The sequence below is a fragment of the Notolepis coatsorum genome (assembly GCF_963971535.1).
Source record: "Notolepis coatsorum genome assembly, chromosome: 9".
NCBI lineage: Eukaryota > Metazoa > Chordata > Actinopteri > Aulopiformes > Paralepididae > Notolepis > Notolepis coatsorum.
Genome location: NC_140173.1, coordinates 35,378,582 through 35,397,068, shown reverse-complemented (window position 1 = coordinate 35,397,068; position 18,487 = coordinate 35,378,582). Strand labels below are relative to the sequence as shown.

The following is an 18,487-nucleotide window of genomic DNA, read 5'->3' as shown; positions in this document are numbered from 1 at the left end:
TCCAGCCAATGTGTAGCAAAGGGCAATGCCCTCGCACAACCAATGTGACAGGCGCTGCTTGGACAGCGCCTTACCCGTGCGAGGGCCACCGTAACAAACAAACAGTTGATCGGAAGCCCTGAGATCCCGAGTCCGACTGAGGTAACCCCCAGTGCACGGACAGGACACGACAGGTGAAGGCTCGCCTCCAACACACAACATTCTATTATATGTTGTTACTACTGTATTGCACATCGTTGCGGGCAAGACCACCCGCATTTCATTGTATACTTGTATGCCGTGACAAATAAAACTCTTGACTTGACTTGACTTGACTTGTGAGGAGGCGGACGAACGGCTGAACCACAATATCTCTGGAGCGAAAAGAGCTCTGATAGTCTTTGGCACGAAGACTGAATTAGGCCTCAGAGTCGCACTGCTATCGGCCGAATAGACAGGCTCTCAGGCCACACCGAGAGAGCACACAGCTCACCCACACGCTTAGCGGAGGTGATGGCCAAAAAGAACGCGGTCTTAAAGACAGCTGATCCAATGGCGCCTGCTCAAGAGGCTCAAACGGGGCCTCCGACAACCGGCCCAGGACCAGTTGGAGGTCCCACTCAGAGACAGAGAACGTTCCACAGGCTTGAGATGCCGAGCGGCAAGCAGGAAACGTTCCACGAGAGGGTGGCTGAACAATGTTCTGCCCTCACACTTGACCATACGCCACTTCCCAGCGTAAGCCGCGGTAGTGGACGGAGCGTGTGCGTACCGGATAGCGTTAACCACAGAAGAGTCAAGACGCATCCCCACCAGATTCACACTTTCAGTAGCCAAGCCTAAAGGCTGCCCCAGAACAGGAGGCAGAACAGAGTTCCGCGTGCCTGAGAGAGGGCCCGTGGTGACCATGGAACAGGCCACGGCGGGGCCACCAAGAGCTGAATCAGGGCCGGGGACCATACAGCTGAGCCCCGGCCCGGCGCGACCAGGATCAAGTCCCGCGCTATCAGGTGTATGGGGGGGAATGCGTACAGAATCCCGGGCGGCCACGGAATCGGTCCCAGACCTGTCCGACTATGTCTGGACGTAGTCCCCACTTGTCAGGGTGAGGACCGCCCCGCGACATCACATCTGCACCCACATTCTCCCTGCCAGGGATGTGGAGAGCCCTCAGGCTGCGCAGATGGAGAACGCCCATAGCCAGAGCCCGACGACCGCCCGGTGCAGACGGGGGGAGCGCACTCCTCCCTGTCTGTCAATCTACGACGCTGACGTCGTGTTGTCCATCCTGATCAAAACATGCTTGCCCACCACAAGGTGGCTGAGCCGTTTGAGGACCAGAAGGACTGCCTTCAATTCCAACACATTGAATGTAGCGCAGACCGGGCAGCATGGTCTTGCCAGCTGCCCCCTACTGCGTTGGCCCGACACGTCCCCCCCATCCCATGAAGGAGGCGTCGGTGAAGACCGTGACGTGTGACAGCCTGCTGCCCACGGGGACCCCGCTGGTGAGGGCACCAGGCCCTCCCCAGAGGACGAGGTCCCCCAGTACTGACATGGGAACCTTCAGCCGCTTCCACTTGTCTCTCACCGGGTCCATTTCCATACTGGAAAAAACCACTTCTCTATCCTCCTCATGAAGAGGAGGCCAAGAGGGACCACAGAGTGAGCAGATGCCATCATACCGAGCAGGCGTATCACAGACAGCGCCGTAACCGTCCTAGGACGGAACCTCCTGAGTGCGCCGAGAACCACCCACTCGCCGCCGCTCTGAGAGGGATGCCCATATAAACCTTGAGCTTAGAAATAAGCCCAAGTACTCCACCCGTTGACTGGGAAGAGGAGTACTCTACTTCCAGTCTACAGCAAAACCCAGGCTGGTGAGGAATTCCACCACCTGCCTGGTAAGAGACCTGGCGATCTTCCCTGACCGGCCGAGGACCAGAACGTCGTTAGATAGTTTTCCACCAGCTGGGGTATCATTGGAAAGCCACACTCATTGGCTACAACCCTCCACAATCATTTTCGAGATCGGATCTAGATTGACGGAACTAGAGCCCCAAGAGTCGGGAGTGGTATTTTGCACAATACCGTGTACTTTGCACAAGCCTCAAATACCGGCATGTAACTCGAGAACCGCTGAACAGATTTTGTCGGATTTTGTCGCTATCGACAGGCAACAAATAAGCCTTCAATTCAATACAGGTATATATATATATATATATATATTGCATTACAAAATATGCACACCCGAGCCACTAGGGGTCGCAAAAGTGCCGGTAGGAAAATCGTCCAAAAAAGGGGCCACATGTGGGCCCCCGCAAGGTATTAAATATTACCCCAGGTATTAAATATGAAATATGATGTTCAATATTAGCTCAGGTATTTGAGCCACAATGTTTCTTTATTGACTTTTCAACCATAGACAGTGAATAGTGGGACACTATTACTAGGACACTATGACAGAACCCATGGTGATTTAACTCTTAGGACACTATGATGACAGTATCCATGGTGATTTAACTAGGACACTATGACAGAACTCATGGTGATTTAACTAGGACACTATGACAGTACCCATGGTGATTTAACTAGGACACTATGACAGTATCCATGGTGATTTAACTCCTAGGACACTATGACAATATCCATGGTGATTTAACTAGGACACTATGACAGTATCCATGGTGATTTAACTAGGACACTATGACAGTATCCATGGTGATTTAACTAGGACACCATGACAGAACCCATGGTGATTTAACTCCTAGGACACTATGACAGTATCCATGGTGATTTAACTAGGACACCATGACAGAACCCATGGTGATTTAACTCCTAGGACACTATGACAGTATCCATGGTGATTTAACTAGGACACTATGACAGTATCCATGGTGATTTAACTAGGACACTATGACAGTATCCATGGTGATTTAACTAGGACACTATGACAATATCCATGGTGATTTAACTAGGACACTATGACAGTAACCATGGTGATTTAACTAGGACACTATGACAGAACCCATGGTGATTTAACTCCCAGGACACTATGACAGAACCCATGGCTCCCCGGTACCGGGCCAATAATTATTTCACGTCACAAATAGATCAATACAGTAGTCCGTATTAAGTGATGTTGCGTTTAATTTTCAAACGTAGCCAAGAGTAAAGACCCTAACCCTATCAAAACAGCAGCCAAAGAGCATATTCCCAGCACTACGTTTGTTTACCAAAGATTTTAAGTGTTATTAGCGAAATATGAGCTTGTAAAAATCTCGGTGCATTGCACTGGAAAAAAAATCCCATGGTCTTTGCTGCCATGTAAATTGTAATGGGCACCTGGTAGTACTAAATACAGATTTAACTCTGTCATTGGAAAGAGGAGATTTGGTCCGATCCATAGATGTATGACATGGCCATAATAAGGTCACTTATAGGCCTGATATTCTATTCTATACTTTTGGTCAATGTTAGCATGGTGTTATTCACTGTCAAATATGGAAAAAGATAAAGAATATATAATAATTTATATTCTCCTTTGGTTCATTATAATTTACTCAAGCATAGTAACAGGCACAATGGGGATACATTCCCTGAGGTCCATATATGTCCCTACTAGATACCAATAACATGCAAATGTGCTTTGTAGAAGTGGAGCAATCTTCCATTTACTTGAGTATGTACTTTTAGGCGAATTTTCTGAAAATATGGCTAGGGCTTAAGAGGCTAAGGGTTCTGATTGTATGTTATGAGTTCAAGCTGTATGTTAAGTGTTCTTACCCGATGCAGACCGTTCCTTCCATATCCCGGCAGAGAGTTGGTTTTAGTGGGAGAGCCTGGATCTGAGACAAATCAAACATATAAACTGTCTGCAAGAAAACTCATCGTTCAGTGCATTCACTGCAAAATATTATATGTTAAATGTAAAATATTATAAGTTAGTATTTTTTTCATCCTGTTTTCAGATTGATTCAGAATGTCACACAGAGCATGTTTAACCTTCTCCTAGCTTATTCTAAACAAGTCCATGCAGGGAGTTGCTGGATGAACAAACACCATCTTTACAGCAATAAACAGGGTTCATGGTACATGTGGTCTAGTCATGAGAATTAGGAGAGAATCACGTGTTGAGGAGCAATGGTCTCATTTTTATATTGTAATTATATCAAGGTATCACAACCTAACAATGATATATGATGTGTTATTAAATGGGTGCGACAGTGGCTCAGGAGTTAGAGCAGTCGTCTGGTAATCCGGAGGTTCCCGGTTAGATTCACGCTCCTCCCGGGCAGCGTGTCGATGTGTCCTTGAGCAAGACACTTAACCCCTAACTGCTCCCGATGAGCAGGTTGGCACCTTGCATGGTCGCCTCTGCCGTCGGGTGTGTGAATGTGTGAGTGAATGTGTGAGTGAATGGGTGAATGTGAGGAACAAATTGTAAAGCGCTTTGGATAAAGGTGCTACATAAATGCAGCCATTTACCATTTTTATTACAGGTAGGTGCTTTAACCCTTTCACTACCACACTACAGAAGGTTAACCCTTTCACTACCACACTACAGAAGGTTAACCCTTTCACTACCACACTACAGAAGGTTAACCTGACACTACCACACTACAGAAGGTTAACCTTTCACTACCACACTACAGAAGGTTAACCCTTTCACTACCACACCCTTTCACTACCACACTACAGAAGGTTAACATTTCACTACCACACCCTTTCACTACCACACTACAGAAGGTTCATCCTTTCACTACCACACTACAGAAGGTTAACCCTTTCACCACCACACTACAGCAGGTTAACCCTTTCACCACCACACTACAGAAGGTTAACCCTTTCACTCCCACACTACAGAAGGTTAACCTGTCACTACCCCACTACAGAAGGTTAACCATTTCACTACCACACTAGAGACGGTTAACTCTTTCACTACCACACTACAGAAGGTTAACCTTTAACTACCACACTACAGAAGATTAACCCTTTCACTACCACACCCTTTCACTACCACACTACAGAAGGTTAACCTTTCACTACCACACTACAGAAGGTTAACCATTTCACTACCCCACTACAGAAGGTTAACCCTTTCACTACCACACTACAGAAGGTTAACCCTTCACTATCACACTACAGAAGGTTAACCCTTTCACTACCACACTACAGAAGGTTAACCTTTCACTACCACACCCTTTCACTACCACACTACAGAAGGTTAACCATTTCACTACCACACTACAGAAGGTTCTGTATCGTTAGTGGCTTAGCTTGGCATCGCTACTGCACTATCTCGCGTACGTGCACGCGTACTGAATAAACCACAAATGTACCTCTAATACCAGTATTAGTCTGACCACACCCCTCATCAGCTTACCTTCATAAGCAGGTGTGTGGTCACCTGCTCTCCTCCTTCTCGCTTTCACCACAAGGAAGAGGTGCCTCGGTAGATCCCCACACTTGACACCATGATGGAAGAAATTGGATTAGGAACAGCTTGGGAAACAAGGATACGTTGACATCATATCTTTATTTTCTCTCTCACTATTTTCGAGAAAATACGGCGATATTGTCTTCGTACTGGAGTGTCTAGAAGATGATGATCATTCTACAAACCCTCCACCGGTTTTCGTATTGGGAGCACGCCGCTGCATGCTTCTCAACTGCAGTTCCTTGCTGTGTTTGTTGGGGTGAAACCTGTCAGGCCACAGCTGAACTGTCGGACATGCCGCTGTTGTGAGGAGCGGTGCGTTCCAGGTTGGGTGAGTAGTGTTTGCTGGCGGGCTCCACTTGTCTGTTAGTGCTATGGGGGCTACTTGACAAAGTTTATGGAAACCGGCCCCAGGCTAGGGTCCTTTGTTTAGCCGTCTAGGCGACAGAAGGCCTTGGTCTGGCGACCATTATAGTTTTAACTAGTGGGCCGCGACCATTGACACTGGTGATCCCTGTGTGTTCTGGACGAGTGGATTCTCTCTGTCACCGTGTTAAGACCCCATCTTTCATATCCAAATGAGAGTATTCCTTCACGAGGGGATATGTGCATGTAATGTGCGATAGCGGCAGATTCATGTTCAAAGTCAGCTATACAGGCCAGTTGGTACTGTGCTGATTCCGCCGGACGTGGTAATGTCACCGTTGTGAAGCGGTGTTGACGTCTTGTTTTCTCTTTTCTCTTAAAAAGTGAGGAGGGTTCAGAACGGCGGCCTGTCTGGGTGAGTGTTATGTCATTGTTTACATGTTCATAGCTTACGGTTAGCCGGTCGGTGGCCTGGCGCGGGGTAGCTTGGCTTCTCGCGCGCCGCCGGGAGCTCGCTCCTGATCGCGTGCGTCGTTAGATCAGCGTCTCGCGAGCGGAAGCAATAGCACCCGAACGGTTGGAGCAGCCGTTAGCTTGATGCTGTTCTGTTGAACGTGCTTTGATTTTAACATGTTTTACACTCTTGACCACGACGTCATCCTTGACAGGGGATGTTCGTCGACCCTGCCTGAGCCTAGACGGGGATTGCGTCAACAAAGAGGACTGTAGCGACTGGTGGAGCGGCGACGCTGCCCGGATCGAACAACACAGGACGGCTGTGTTCTACGGTATCTTGTGACTGCACTTCGCTGATCTGCGTTCCGGGTAGGTACGGGGTTGGCCAGACCTCATAACACGTCTTCTGGTTTTACCTTGCTAAATGTATTGTGAATAACGGTGTTTTTTCCCAAAACGTGTGTTGTTGCAATGCATTTGGGTTACGTTGCGGGTTGTGTGTGAGCTGTTTTTGTCACTGGCAGTTAGCTTCTCCGTGCAGATCGTGATGTGTTGATCTGGTTGTTGTGTGAGAAACATCATGGTGTTTATGTGTACCGTGTACTCACTACTAAGGCAACTAACCTATGAAGCTATGCTTGGTGACGAGTGAGTAAAAGAATGTTCTTTCTCAGACTGTAATGACAATGAACAGTGAGTTCACACATTAACAGGTTTTCCTGTTTTAACTGGCCGTATTGAGGGTAAAATAGGAGGATTGTGTTTCCCCCCCCGGTTCCCTGGGGCCTTTATCACCTCCTATCAGACATGTTGTGCATTAAATTGTGTCTTTTGTGTGGTAGGGATACGATGTAACTCTCAGCTTGATTGCTGAGGTTGTGCTAAATCTGCTGGAGAAACTTATTTCCTAGAGGGAAATTGGTTTGGTTGCTGTCATGTGTGCTTAGCAAGGCCTGTGGTCGATACTAATCAAGAATGATGTATTCTCTCATTGTGAAAAAAACGGCGTTCCTCTGTTGAGTGTTTTTGCCATTTTTTGTAGGTGATGATGGGTTGTGTGTGTCATGTGACCTACAACTGGGTTGTACTGGCCACAGAAGCACATGTGTATGTTGGACCGGGGTTCTTAGAGCCCTCTCTATTCTGTGTTTTTCCTTAGTAAAAATCAGATAGCAGGTTAGCTCGTGCGCTGTGTGGAGCTGTGAAACGCTTCATAGAGCTGACTATGACTGTGTCATATTCTCTTTTTGTCGTTACGTCGTATCATGGGTGTGGGGTCGTAAAGGGGTGAACTGGTAACCTTTCCTCTCCCCATTGTTCTGTCGGTCAGGGGTACACCCCCTGTCCTTCAAGGTTCCCGTCACGTGGCGGTTCGGCACGTTACGGGGGGGGGGGGGGGGGGGGGGAGGGAGTTCCTGGTCCCACGGCCTGGTATATTGGGCGTGTGTACCGCAGGAATTCCCCCGCCATAGAGTACGTCACCGTGCGCGTCTCTGTTGGTAGGACTTCCGTGTGCTGTTCAGGTCCATGTGATGGATCTGTTTTCAGGGGGGGTGGTCAGGGCTCCTCCTCACCAAGCGCCTACTCAGGCCTTCTGTGAGTTCGGACTCCTTCTTCCATGTGAGGAAGCCTCCATCAGAGTACAGAGCCTTCCTCCTCAGATTGTCAAAGTGAGTGGACCCTCTAGAAGGGTCCTTTTCTATTGTATGTATATTCGATTCAATTCGTTTATTGAGTGTGTATGGGTTCGGTGCCTCTTCCCCGGAGGCCCTAAAACCAGTTTTTTACATGGCTCAAGGTGCAATATATTCTTTTCAATCTGTACAGCTCGCGTGGGAAGTCTCTCTGGGGATCCCCGTCTCTTTCCTATGGGAGGGTGGTGGGATGTAAAAATGTGAACATTTTTTACCCCGGCTGTGTAGACTGGGATACATACTGTTGATGCTTCCTTCTTTCTATTCCAGAAGTGTTGGAGTTAGGGAGTGTCACACCCCTCTTGTCGTTCCCCTGGGCGCCTTGGGGATTCAATGACAGGTCTAAATAGCCTGTTCATTGATGGGGGTGTGTCCCGACGCACGTATAGTGCTAGCTCGCTGTAAACAGGCGATTGACTGGCACGCCTTGGTTGCTTGTGGTTGAAACAGCGTTTTTATAGAGCAACTGAGATGGGGGTTTTTCCTCTTCCGGCGACCACATCCCATGACCTGGGTGGGTTGTCGACGGATTCTCGTTCATGTCTGGGGGATGATGACGGGATGGATCTGAACATATGTAGTGGGGTCTCACGCCCTTGGGGTGGGCCACCAGGCGCGGTTCGTCCGAACGTCTGGGTGGCGCCTTCTTTTCATGTTAAGATCAACACGCATATCTGCCCTTCTCCTGGAGTAGGCATGTCGGCGTGGTTAGGGCACGGGACTGGTTCTGGTCACGCTGGTCCAGATCAGTTGAACCCGTTGTCCGCCGGGGATGCAGATCTGCTGTTCTGGTACCCTGAGGGACTTGGGCTTTTTTCAGGGGGAAAAATGCCAGGTCGGTCTGGGTGTCACAGGGTTAAGCGCTATGGAGACCCTGGTTGGGTATGTTTTTACTCAGCACTGTCGTCATGGCTTACAGCCATGCCATTCTGTACGCGCTCGATCTCGTCGGATCTCGGCCGCTACACAGGTTGGTCCTGGTTAGTACTTGGTTGGGAGACCGCCGGGGAATACCAGGTACGGTGTGCTTAGGGGCTGGTTCTCCATTATTTTTTGCTCCTCTCTCACGCATGGCGAAGAGGGGCCTGTGGGGGTGGTTTTTTGACCTCCTCTGGTGACCCTGTGCTTCCCGTACCGCCAGGCCCGGTCCGAAGTGATGTTTGCGACCCGTAGGCCTGGGTTAACCCTTTTTGGAAACTGAAACACTTGTACTGCGGTATAGCCGGTGTATACCCGCAGGTGTGTTTTGGAGTTTTTTCTTGAGGGGTTATAGGAACAACCACCGCATTGGGTAACACCGAGGTGGTTGATTCCCTGGTGTGTTGGAGCAGTGTCAACTCCCGGGTTCACCGTTTGAGGGTGCCCCTGCACGTTCATGACGTCTGCCAATCGTGTCAGCCTTCTCTGCCTCGACCCCTCTGGGTGGGGGTTGTTAAATGGAGGCTTGGTCATGCAACACCGCCAGCTTACGCTCCTTCCGCCGGGGCGGCTGTGTTCAGCTGTCCCCTCTGGCGCCTGTCTCGTCCGCAGTCTCCAGGCTAGGGTTAACAGCCTGTTGCCTGGTTTTTCCCCGGTGCGCTGCCTGCTTCCGTTGGTTAACCTTTTTGTGTGCTTACGGCCATGCTGACTGCCTATTCTGCAGGGTCAGTGTGCCAGGCGGTGTGCTATTGGGGGGACGGGGCCCGCTCGGCTTACGGCCATACCGACCTGAACACGCCCGATCTCGTCCGATCTCGGAAGCTGGGCAGGTTCTGGCCTGGTTGGTTCCGCCTGGGAATACCAGGTGCAGTAACTGAGGGGCCTTTGTCCGAATACGCTGGCGATGTGGGGGGCGGGGCACTACGTGCCCACCTGGTGGGGTCTTGATGCTGGCATCATGGACTTCTCCGGGCCCCCATTCTAGGGAGTCCAGTCCTTTTGGTGGGTCTGGGTCTTCCTTCGTGCTCCGCTGCTACGGCCTTGCCACGGGGTTGGGTTTGCCCTTGACCCCGTGATTCTGGGGGCAGTAACGAGGTTGTTCCTCCGTTCGTTCCCGGGTGGCATGCGGGTTGTGCGTGTGTGTAGTCGTGGGGTCGGGCCACGGTCTGCTCACCCTGTGCGTTGAGTTGCTTGAGTGCCTCTTCGCACGGTCGGGTCCGTCGCCCTCCCGTGACGTCCCTAATAGGGGGGCTACCCTCCATTAGGGGGGGTCGGGGGGGCTCGGCCCTCCCTGTTCTGATGGTTTTGGGGGGCTGTCAGCGGGGTGTATTTGTCAGCCAAGTGGCTCCGCTTGGCCTCCCTTGTGCAGTAGCGATGCCAAGCTAAGCCACTAACGATACAGAACGTTAGGTTATGACTATAACCAAGTTCTGTTAGTTAGGGGCGATGCTTGGCATCGGACGGCCGCTGCAGCCCTTGTCCTCACCTTGTGGTGAAAGCTTGGGAAGGAGGAGAGCAGGTGACCACACACCTGCTTATGAAGGTAAGCTGATGAGGGGTGTGGTCAGACTAATACTGGTATTAGAGGTACATTTGTGGTTTATTCAGTACGCGTGCACGTACGCGAGATAGTGCAGTAGCGATGCCAAGCATCGCCCCTAACTAACAGAACTTGGTTATAGTCATAACCTAACGTTAACCCTTTCACCACCACACTACAGAAGGTTAACCCTTTCACTACCACACTACAGAAGGTTAACCTGTCACTACCCCACTACAGAAGGTTAACCCTTTCACTACCACACTAGAGACGGTTAACTCTTTCACTACCACACTACAGAAGGTTAACCTTTAACTACCACACTACAGAAGATTAACCCTTTCACTACCACACCCTTTCACTACCACACTACAGAAGGTTAACCTTTCACTACCACACTACAGAAGGTTAACCATTTCACTACCACACTACAGAAGGTTAACCTTTCACTACCACACTACAGAAGGTTAAGCTTTCACTACCACACGACAGAAGGTTAACCCTTTCACTACCACACTACAGAAGGTTAACCTTTCACTACCACTCTACAGAAGGTTAACCTTTCACTACCACACAACAGAAGGTTAACCCTTTCACTACCACACTACAGAAGGTTAACCTTTCACTACCACACCCTTTCACTACCACACTACAGAAGGTTAACCATTTCACTACCACACTACAGAAGGTTAACCCTTTCACTACCACACTACAGAAGGTTAATCTTTCACTACCACACGACAGAAGGTTAACCCTTTCACTACCACATGACAGAAGGTTAACCCTTTCACTACCACACTACAGACGGTTAACCGTCTGTAGTGTGGTAGTGAAAGGTTTAACCTTCTGTCGTGTGGTAGTGAAAGGATTAAACAACAATGACATTGTTGGCATGATATTGACATGACATTGATGTTCACTCCTGGTACCTGTGTCACAGTTGGTCTGTTTGGGGTCGTAGCGCTGGGCGGAGAGGCTGCGGGCGTGGCGTTCTCTGACCTGGTCCAGCTCCTTCTCCTCCTTCAGAATCAACTTGCCCAGACCAGACTGGATCTGGACACACGCACGCACGCACGTACACACACACACACACACACACACACACACACACACACACACACACACACACACACACACACACATACACACACACACACACACACACTATTATAATTGTATGCATGCACATAAGTAACCTCATTATGTAGGTTATATAGTCATTTTGAGTCATCTAAAAATATGCTGTAAATAAGGTGCTGTGTTTGATACATACAATATCATGTGTATCATTATCAAGAATCAAGAATCAAGAGGTTTATTTGTCACATACATTCCAGGGCATACAGTGAAATGCGGGTGGTCATGCCCGCATTGATTGTGCAAAATACAATAATAAAAATAGGCATAGAAAAAAAGAAAATAGGTAAGACACAAGATATGCATGATAAAAACAGACATGCTAAGTTCCTGAGAAACTGGTTCCTATGTACACTACTATACAATATACAATTACATATATATACAACAAAACTAAAAGAAGAATTTTGAAGGTATTCTTCTTTTAGTTTTATATATCTCTCTTGCGCTGACCTGCACCTCCAGTCGGGGTCCAACTAGATGTGCACGAGTGTTATTTAGTTTAATATATATACAACAATTGAACTCTTAATGTATCTAAACTATACTATACAGTACCTCCTTCCTTTAAAGTGACTTTTCCATTATTTAAAGTGACATTTTGTTTAAAGTGATTGTTTTAGCGGTTGCCGCATGAGTCTTGTGTGTGTGTGTGTGTGTGTGTGTGTGTGTGTGTGTGTGTGTGTGTGTGTGTGTGTGTGTGTGTGTGTGTGTGTGTGTGTGTGTGTGTGTGTGTGTGTGTGTGTGTGTGTGTGTGAGTCTATGTGTGCTCATGTGTACTTGTGAGTGGAGAGTTCAGTGTTCAGTGTTCTAATGGCCTGGGGTAAGAAGCTGAGCCAGAGTCTCTCTGCTCTCGCAGTGTGTGTCCGTAGGCGCTTGCCTAACCGCAGCAGCTTGAACAGGCTGTTGTTGGGGTGATGGGGGTCTTTCATTATTCTGCAGGCTCTGGATTTGCACCTCCTGTTATATAAGTCCTGCAGGGGTGGTAGTGCAATACCCGTAGTACGCTCTGCTGAGCGCACCACTCTCTGGAGTGCCTTCCTGTCCTGTGCCGTGCTGTTTCCAAACCAGGCAGTGATGTTTCCAGTCAGAATGCTCTCTACATCCCCGGAATAGAAGGAGTGGAGTATCTTCCCCGATACTCTGAACTTCCTTAGCTGTCTCAGGTGTTAGAGGCGCTGTTTCACCTTTTTCACCACAGAATCTATGTGTGTTGACCATGTCAGGACCTCTGTGATGTGGACTCCCAGGTACTAGAAACTGCTCACCCTGTCCACGATAGCCCCGTTTATCCACAGTGGCGTGTGTGTCGCCTGCTGTATTCTCCTAAAATCCACGATAAGCTCCTTGGTTTTACCAATGTTTTGGAGTAGGCTGTTATCCCGGCACCAGCGTGCCAGTTCATCAACCTCCTCCCGATAGGCCTTCTCGTCATTGTTAGAGATCAGCCCCACCACCACGTGTCGTCAGCAAACTTCACTATGGAGTTGGAGTTGAACCTGGCCACACAGTCATGTGTGTACAGTGAATACAGCAGGGGGCTCAGAACGCAGCCCTGGGGGGACCAGATACGATTTTGCTGGAGGTATGACCCCCCACCCTGACCGCCTGGGACCTGTCACTTAGAAAGTCCAGGATCCAGGCGCTCATGGCGGAGCTCAGACCCAGATCGATCAGCTTGTCAACCAGTCTGGTGGGGACTATGGTGTTGAAAGCTGAACTATAGTCAATGAACAGCAATCTCACATAGCCCCCCTTCTGACTGTCAAGGTGAGATAGTGTGTTGTGTAGTATTTGGGAGACCGCATCGTCAGTGGACCTGTTTGTCCTATATGCGAACTGCAGTGGGTCCATGTTACTAGGGAGAGAGGCACAGATGTGGTCCTTGACCAGCCTCTCAAAGCATTTCATGACCACAGAGGTGAGTGCCACCGGTCTGTAGTCATTTAGGCCTGCTGGAGAGGAGTCTTTTGGTACAGGGATTATAGTGGACATTTTGAAGCAGGCAGGGACCACGGACTCAGCCAGGGATAGATTGAATATGGATGTAAATACTGGGGCCAGCTGATTTGCACAGGACTTTAGTATTCGTCCTGTTATCCCATCTGGGCCTGCAGCTTTCCTAATATTTACTCCCATGAACGCTAATCTCACGCTGTGTTCCGTCAATGAGAGAGTGCCCCCAGTGGCGCCGTTAGCCGGTGAGCTAACGTCGCCACTGCTCGCCCCAAACCTGGCGTAAAAGGAGTTGAGTTCATCCACAAGAGAGGCATCGGCACTCACTATTGAGGGGGGGCTGGATTTATAATCAGTTATCGTTCGTACTCCCCGCCATAAGCCTCTTGTGTCGTTCTGTGCCATCTGTGTCTCCATCTTGTTCGAATATCACCGTTTTGCAGCCCGAACCTCTTTGCGTAGCATATAGGCTGCTACCTTGTACTCTTCCATACTTCCCGATGCTCGGCCCGAGTTGTAAGCAGCGGTACGAGCATTCATGGCCACTCGGATGGAGTTGTCCACCCACGGTTTCTGGTTTGGGAAAACCGGCACCTTCTTTGTGGGGACAATGTTGTCAGCTAACGTTGTAATGAAACTGACTACAACATCCGCATATTCACTGACGTCACTGGAGCTCAACCGGAGCATGCCCCAGTCGACGTCATCCAGTGCATCTTGTGGCCTCTGAGCTCTCGGACCACTGCTTCACCTCTCGCGACACAACAGCCTCACAGGCTCTCTGTTTGTAGCCGGGCAAAAGAAAGATGGCGTCGTGGTCAGATTTACAAATAGATGTATTATACTATATGAATGGGTTTATTATACTATATGAATTGGAATTGTCCCCTAGTTCCACACAGTCCCTCGTACATGTATTTCATCAGAGAGCTCAGAGCACGGGTTGCCTGCAGTCCCTAGACCAGTTCTGGGGGTTCAGCCAGTGCCGTTCTCAAGGGCACGTAGGCAGAGACGATAATACCAGCACTGTAGACGTAATACCAGCCCACATTTCAGTGAATACATCCTCCCGTTGGTGTCGACCTTTCCGTTACTGGTTGCCTTTGTTTTCCATTGAAAACCTCCTGATCTAAAACCTCCTGATCTAAAACCTATAGATCGAAATCCTATAGATCTCCCAAGTCTGAATATAGGACAGACTAGGCAGGGGATTTAAAGTTTTGAAGCAACAAAAATCAATAAAAACAAATCACTAGCCAAAACTAGCTTAGCATTGTAGCAACAGGTCCTCCGTTATCACCAGCACCGGTGCATTCTCAGAGTGGAGGCGTCAGAATCATTTAGTGGCAGCAAAGTGAATAGATTAGTTACCAAAACACAAAATTACAAAATGACTGGTACATAATATATATTTTCCAGAGGTCTATAGCAGGAGTGTCCTAACCATGTGCTTTCCTATAATAACTATGAGGTGTAATGACCACGGTGTGCTGCGAGGGACATTCCGCTGACCTTGTTCAGGTGTTCTTCCTGCAGCTGTTTCTTTTTCAAGGCCTCTTCTTCCTCTTCCTCTTTAGATCGCCTCCTGCCCTCCGAGCCTACAGGACCCACACACAGACACACAGGTCAGGAGATACACAAAGCAAACACACACACACACACTCCCCACTCACACACGTACAAACATACATGTATGCACACAGCTCACACACACACACACTCTCAACCAGTCCCATCCAGGTCATATCCTGTACGATCAGCTGGAAGAAGATGTTTCATCAATAATTCCTTCTGAATATGTTAGACAGAGCCAGAGAGAGATGACTGGACCATGAGATCCAACAAGAACCACACACGCTCAACCACACACACGCTCACACACACACACACTCACACACACACACGCTCACACACACACACGCTCACACACACAAAGTAAGAGGGGAGGCTGGTAGAACACAAATGCGAGACAGAGTTGACTAGACAGACCCAGGATCAGTTTGTTAGACATGGTGGATGTTCACATCAAGACTCTTATAGAGCAGAGAGGTCACATGGCGTCCGTGGTTCTAGAAAAGTTCAAGATTTTTCAGCTCTGGTTTCAATTGCTGGAGAGCTAACAGCTGGTGAACTAGAGATTGATTGATTGATTGAAAACGTTATTAACAGATTGCAGAATGGGTACAATACAGTACGGCTCAATACACACAATTGTTCAGGGGATGCAGACCAGAGAAAGACTTTCGTCTCGTTTACATCAGGGTCCCCCATTTTCAATTCATCATAACATATATGACATACAGATAGACAGTACTGATTTGTTGATTTGTTTACTTGATTTGTTTTATTATTCTAATTCGTGACCTGTTCTGTCTAAATGTTTAAATGTTGAGCGATTTGCAGTGTCAAATTTCCCACGGGATAATAAAAGTATTTCTATTCTGTACATCTATACATTTATGACATACCAGATTTACAAATACAGTACTGTTTGTGATTACAAAAAGAGTCTAAAAAAAGAGAGTATATACATTTGACGAAGAAACTGTACATTGGAGGAGGTTGGGTAAGTGGGGTGGGGGGGGGGGTTGGGTAGGTGGGGTGGGGACTGTACATTGGATTATCGACGAAACCTTACTTGGTCCCAAGAAGAGGGTCTCGTGTATTATTGGGTTAGGACATTTACTGTACATTGGAGGGGGTTGGGTTAGGATATTTACAGGGGCCAGTTTCGAATTGCAGTCTCCCATAGGTGCTCTTTGAGAGTGGTTTTGAAGGTGGGTAGTGATTCACATTCCTTTACAGCTGTGGGTAGGGCGTTGCACATTGATGTGGCATAATTGCGAAACGTGTTTTGTCCCTTGTTTGAGCCGAATCTGGGTTTCACATGATTTGTGGAGCTCCCTCTGGTGTTGTGGTCGTGATATTCACTGACCTTTGGGAAGTAATTTGACATGTACAATACATGGGTACCTTAGTCGTATAGTGTATCTTGTAGACCAGGCCCATTGCAAGTTGCTGTACTCTGTCGTCTACTCTAAGCCATCCTTGTCACTTGTCAGAGCCTGTGGGCAAAGCGAGGGTGTGCCCACCAAGCAGGGGGGAGGAAAAGATAGGGAGATAAAATACAGTAAAAAATAATCAGATACAATCAAAAACAATTAATACAAATAAAAAATATACCCATAAAAACCTATTAAAAAACCGTATCCATAAATAAATAAAAACAACTAAGATAAATAAAATATAATTAAACCCATGTTCTGCTTCTCCTGATCCAGCTCTTTACTTTGCCTTTAAAAGAGGAATAGGGACTTATTCATTTAATGTCTGCTCGTAGCCTATTCCATTCTACTGCCGCCGAGTACAGGAATGAGTTTTGCCCAATGCAACGTTTACGTTTACATTTTACTGGGACTAGATATGTAGGGCTCCCTCTAGTGCCGTGACCATGTAAGTCACTGACCTTGGTGAAATAATTTCTGAGGTAGTTTGGAACAACATTATTGACTATTCTGTGGACCATGCTGAGTTTGATTTGAGTTACTCTCTCATCTACTCTGAGCCACTTGAGGCTGTCGAAATGAGACTGTTAGGACTATTATATTATACTGTTAGGACTATCTGACTCTTAATAATAAACACTGTTAGGACGGTCTGACTCTTAATAATAAACACTGTTAGGACGGTCTGACTCTTAATAATAAACACTGTTAGGACTATTTGACTCTTAATAATAAACACTGTTAGGACTGTCTGACTCTTAATAATAAACACTGTTAGGACTGTTTGACTCTTAATAATAAACACTGTTAGGACGGTCTGACTCTTAATAATAAACACTGTTAGGACTATTTGACTCTTAATAATAAACACTGTTAGGACTATTTGACTCTTAATAATAAACACTGTTAGGACTGTTTGACTCTTAATAATAAACACTGTTAGGACTATCTGACTCTTAATAATAAACACTGTTAGGACTATCTGACTCTTAATAATAAACACTGTTAGGACTATTTGACTCTTAATAATAAACACTGTTAGGACGGTCTGACTCTTAATAATAAACACTGTTAGGACTATTTGACTCTTAATAATAAACACTGTTAGGACTATCTGACTCTTAATAATAAACACTGTTAGGACTGTTTGACTCTTAATAATAAACACTGTTAGGACTATCTGACTCTTAATAATAAACACTGTTAGCATTTTCAGCTTTTTGGTCAACGCAGGACCTTTTGGCCACACAGGACCGACAGAGGAGAAAGGGTGAAACGGGAGGGGAAGACATGCGGCATATGGCCACCGGGTCGGGGAATCGACCCCGGGGCGACCGCTTCGCGACTCAGCGCGCTATGTGGTGTGCTACTGGAGCGCCCCGGACTGTTAACTCTTAACACTTTCTGTGCCACACTGTTTCCGGGCGACGGCTATGCGAGGCCACACATTAAACTAATGGAGTCCGTCACCTTGTATAGAGCTATAACTATATTCTATATTATAGCTATGGATACAATACTATGGTCATTTGACATGGAGTTTTTTCCGGTCAAGATGCAAAAAAGAAAAAAAAAATCTATCCATACATTCCCGTTTTATACCGTGGTGAATATAATTATGGTTTTAGAGCGGTCTAGGGTAATTCCTGGGAGGCTGGTAATAGCCCACAACGTGTATTATACTAAATGCATTGGCATTTCGTCCCTACACACGCTACAATTTAAAAAATCAAATGCATATGATAGGTATTGTTCCATCATGAATGCATGAAAGGGTGGGGGGGGGGGGTCGTTTTTTGATGCTCTGATCCCCACCAACGGCATACGTTGTGGAGTAACGTTACAGTAACACTTTCGGATCGCAATGAAGGCATGCTCGGATCAACGTAAGATTGATATCATATAGCCCTTACCTTGACTAGGATGTGCCCTAAAAAGAATATTCCAATTATTGATGTCCATCGTGTCGCCAACATAATCCACCACACAACACGGA

At 47.4% G+C, this 18,487-nt stretch overlaps 1 protein-coding gene across 3 annotated transcripts in view; it reads right to left on the bottom strand.

The window, feature by feature from the left end:
* The window catches only part of LOC311234212 (actin-binding LIM protein 1-like), a 283,408-nt gene that overhangs the window by 21,875 nt on the left and 243,046 nt on the right, over nt 1–18,487 (bottom strand). For all 3 annotated transcript variants that reach the window (XM_084321336.1, XM_084321334.1, XM_084321335.1), the window contains 3 exons: nt 14,999–15,084; nt 11,323–11,446; nt 3,766–3,827 (listed from right to left, as the gene is read on the bottom strand). In XM_084321336.1, the coding sequence (XP_084177462.1) occupies nt 3,766–3,827; nt 11,323–11,446; nt 14,999–15,084 (272 nt within the window). The remainder of the gene's footprint in view (nt 1–3,765; nt 3,828–11,322; nt 11,447–14,998; nt 15,085–18,487) is intronic.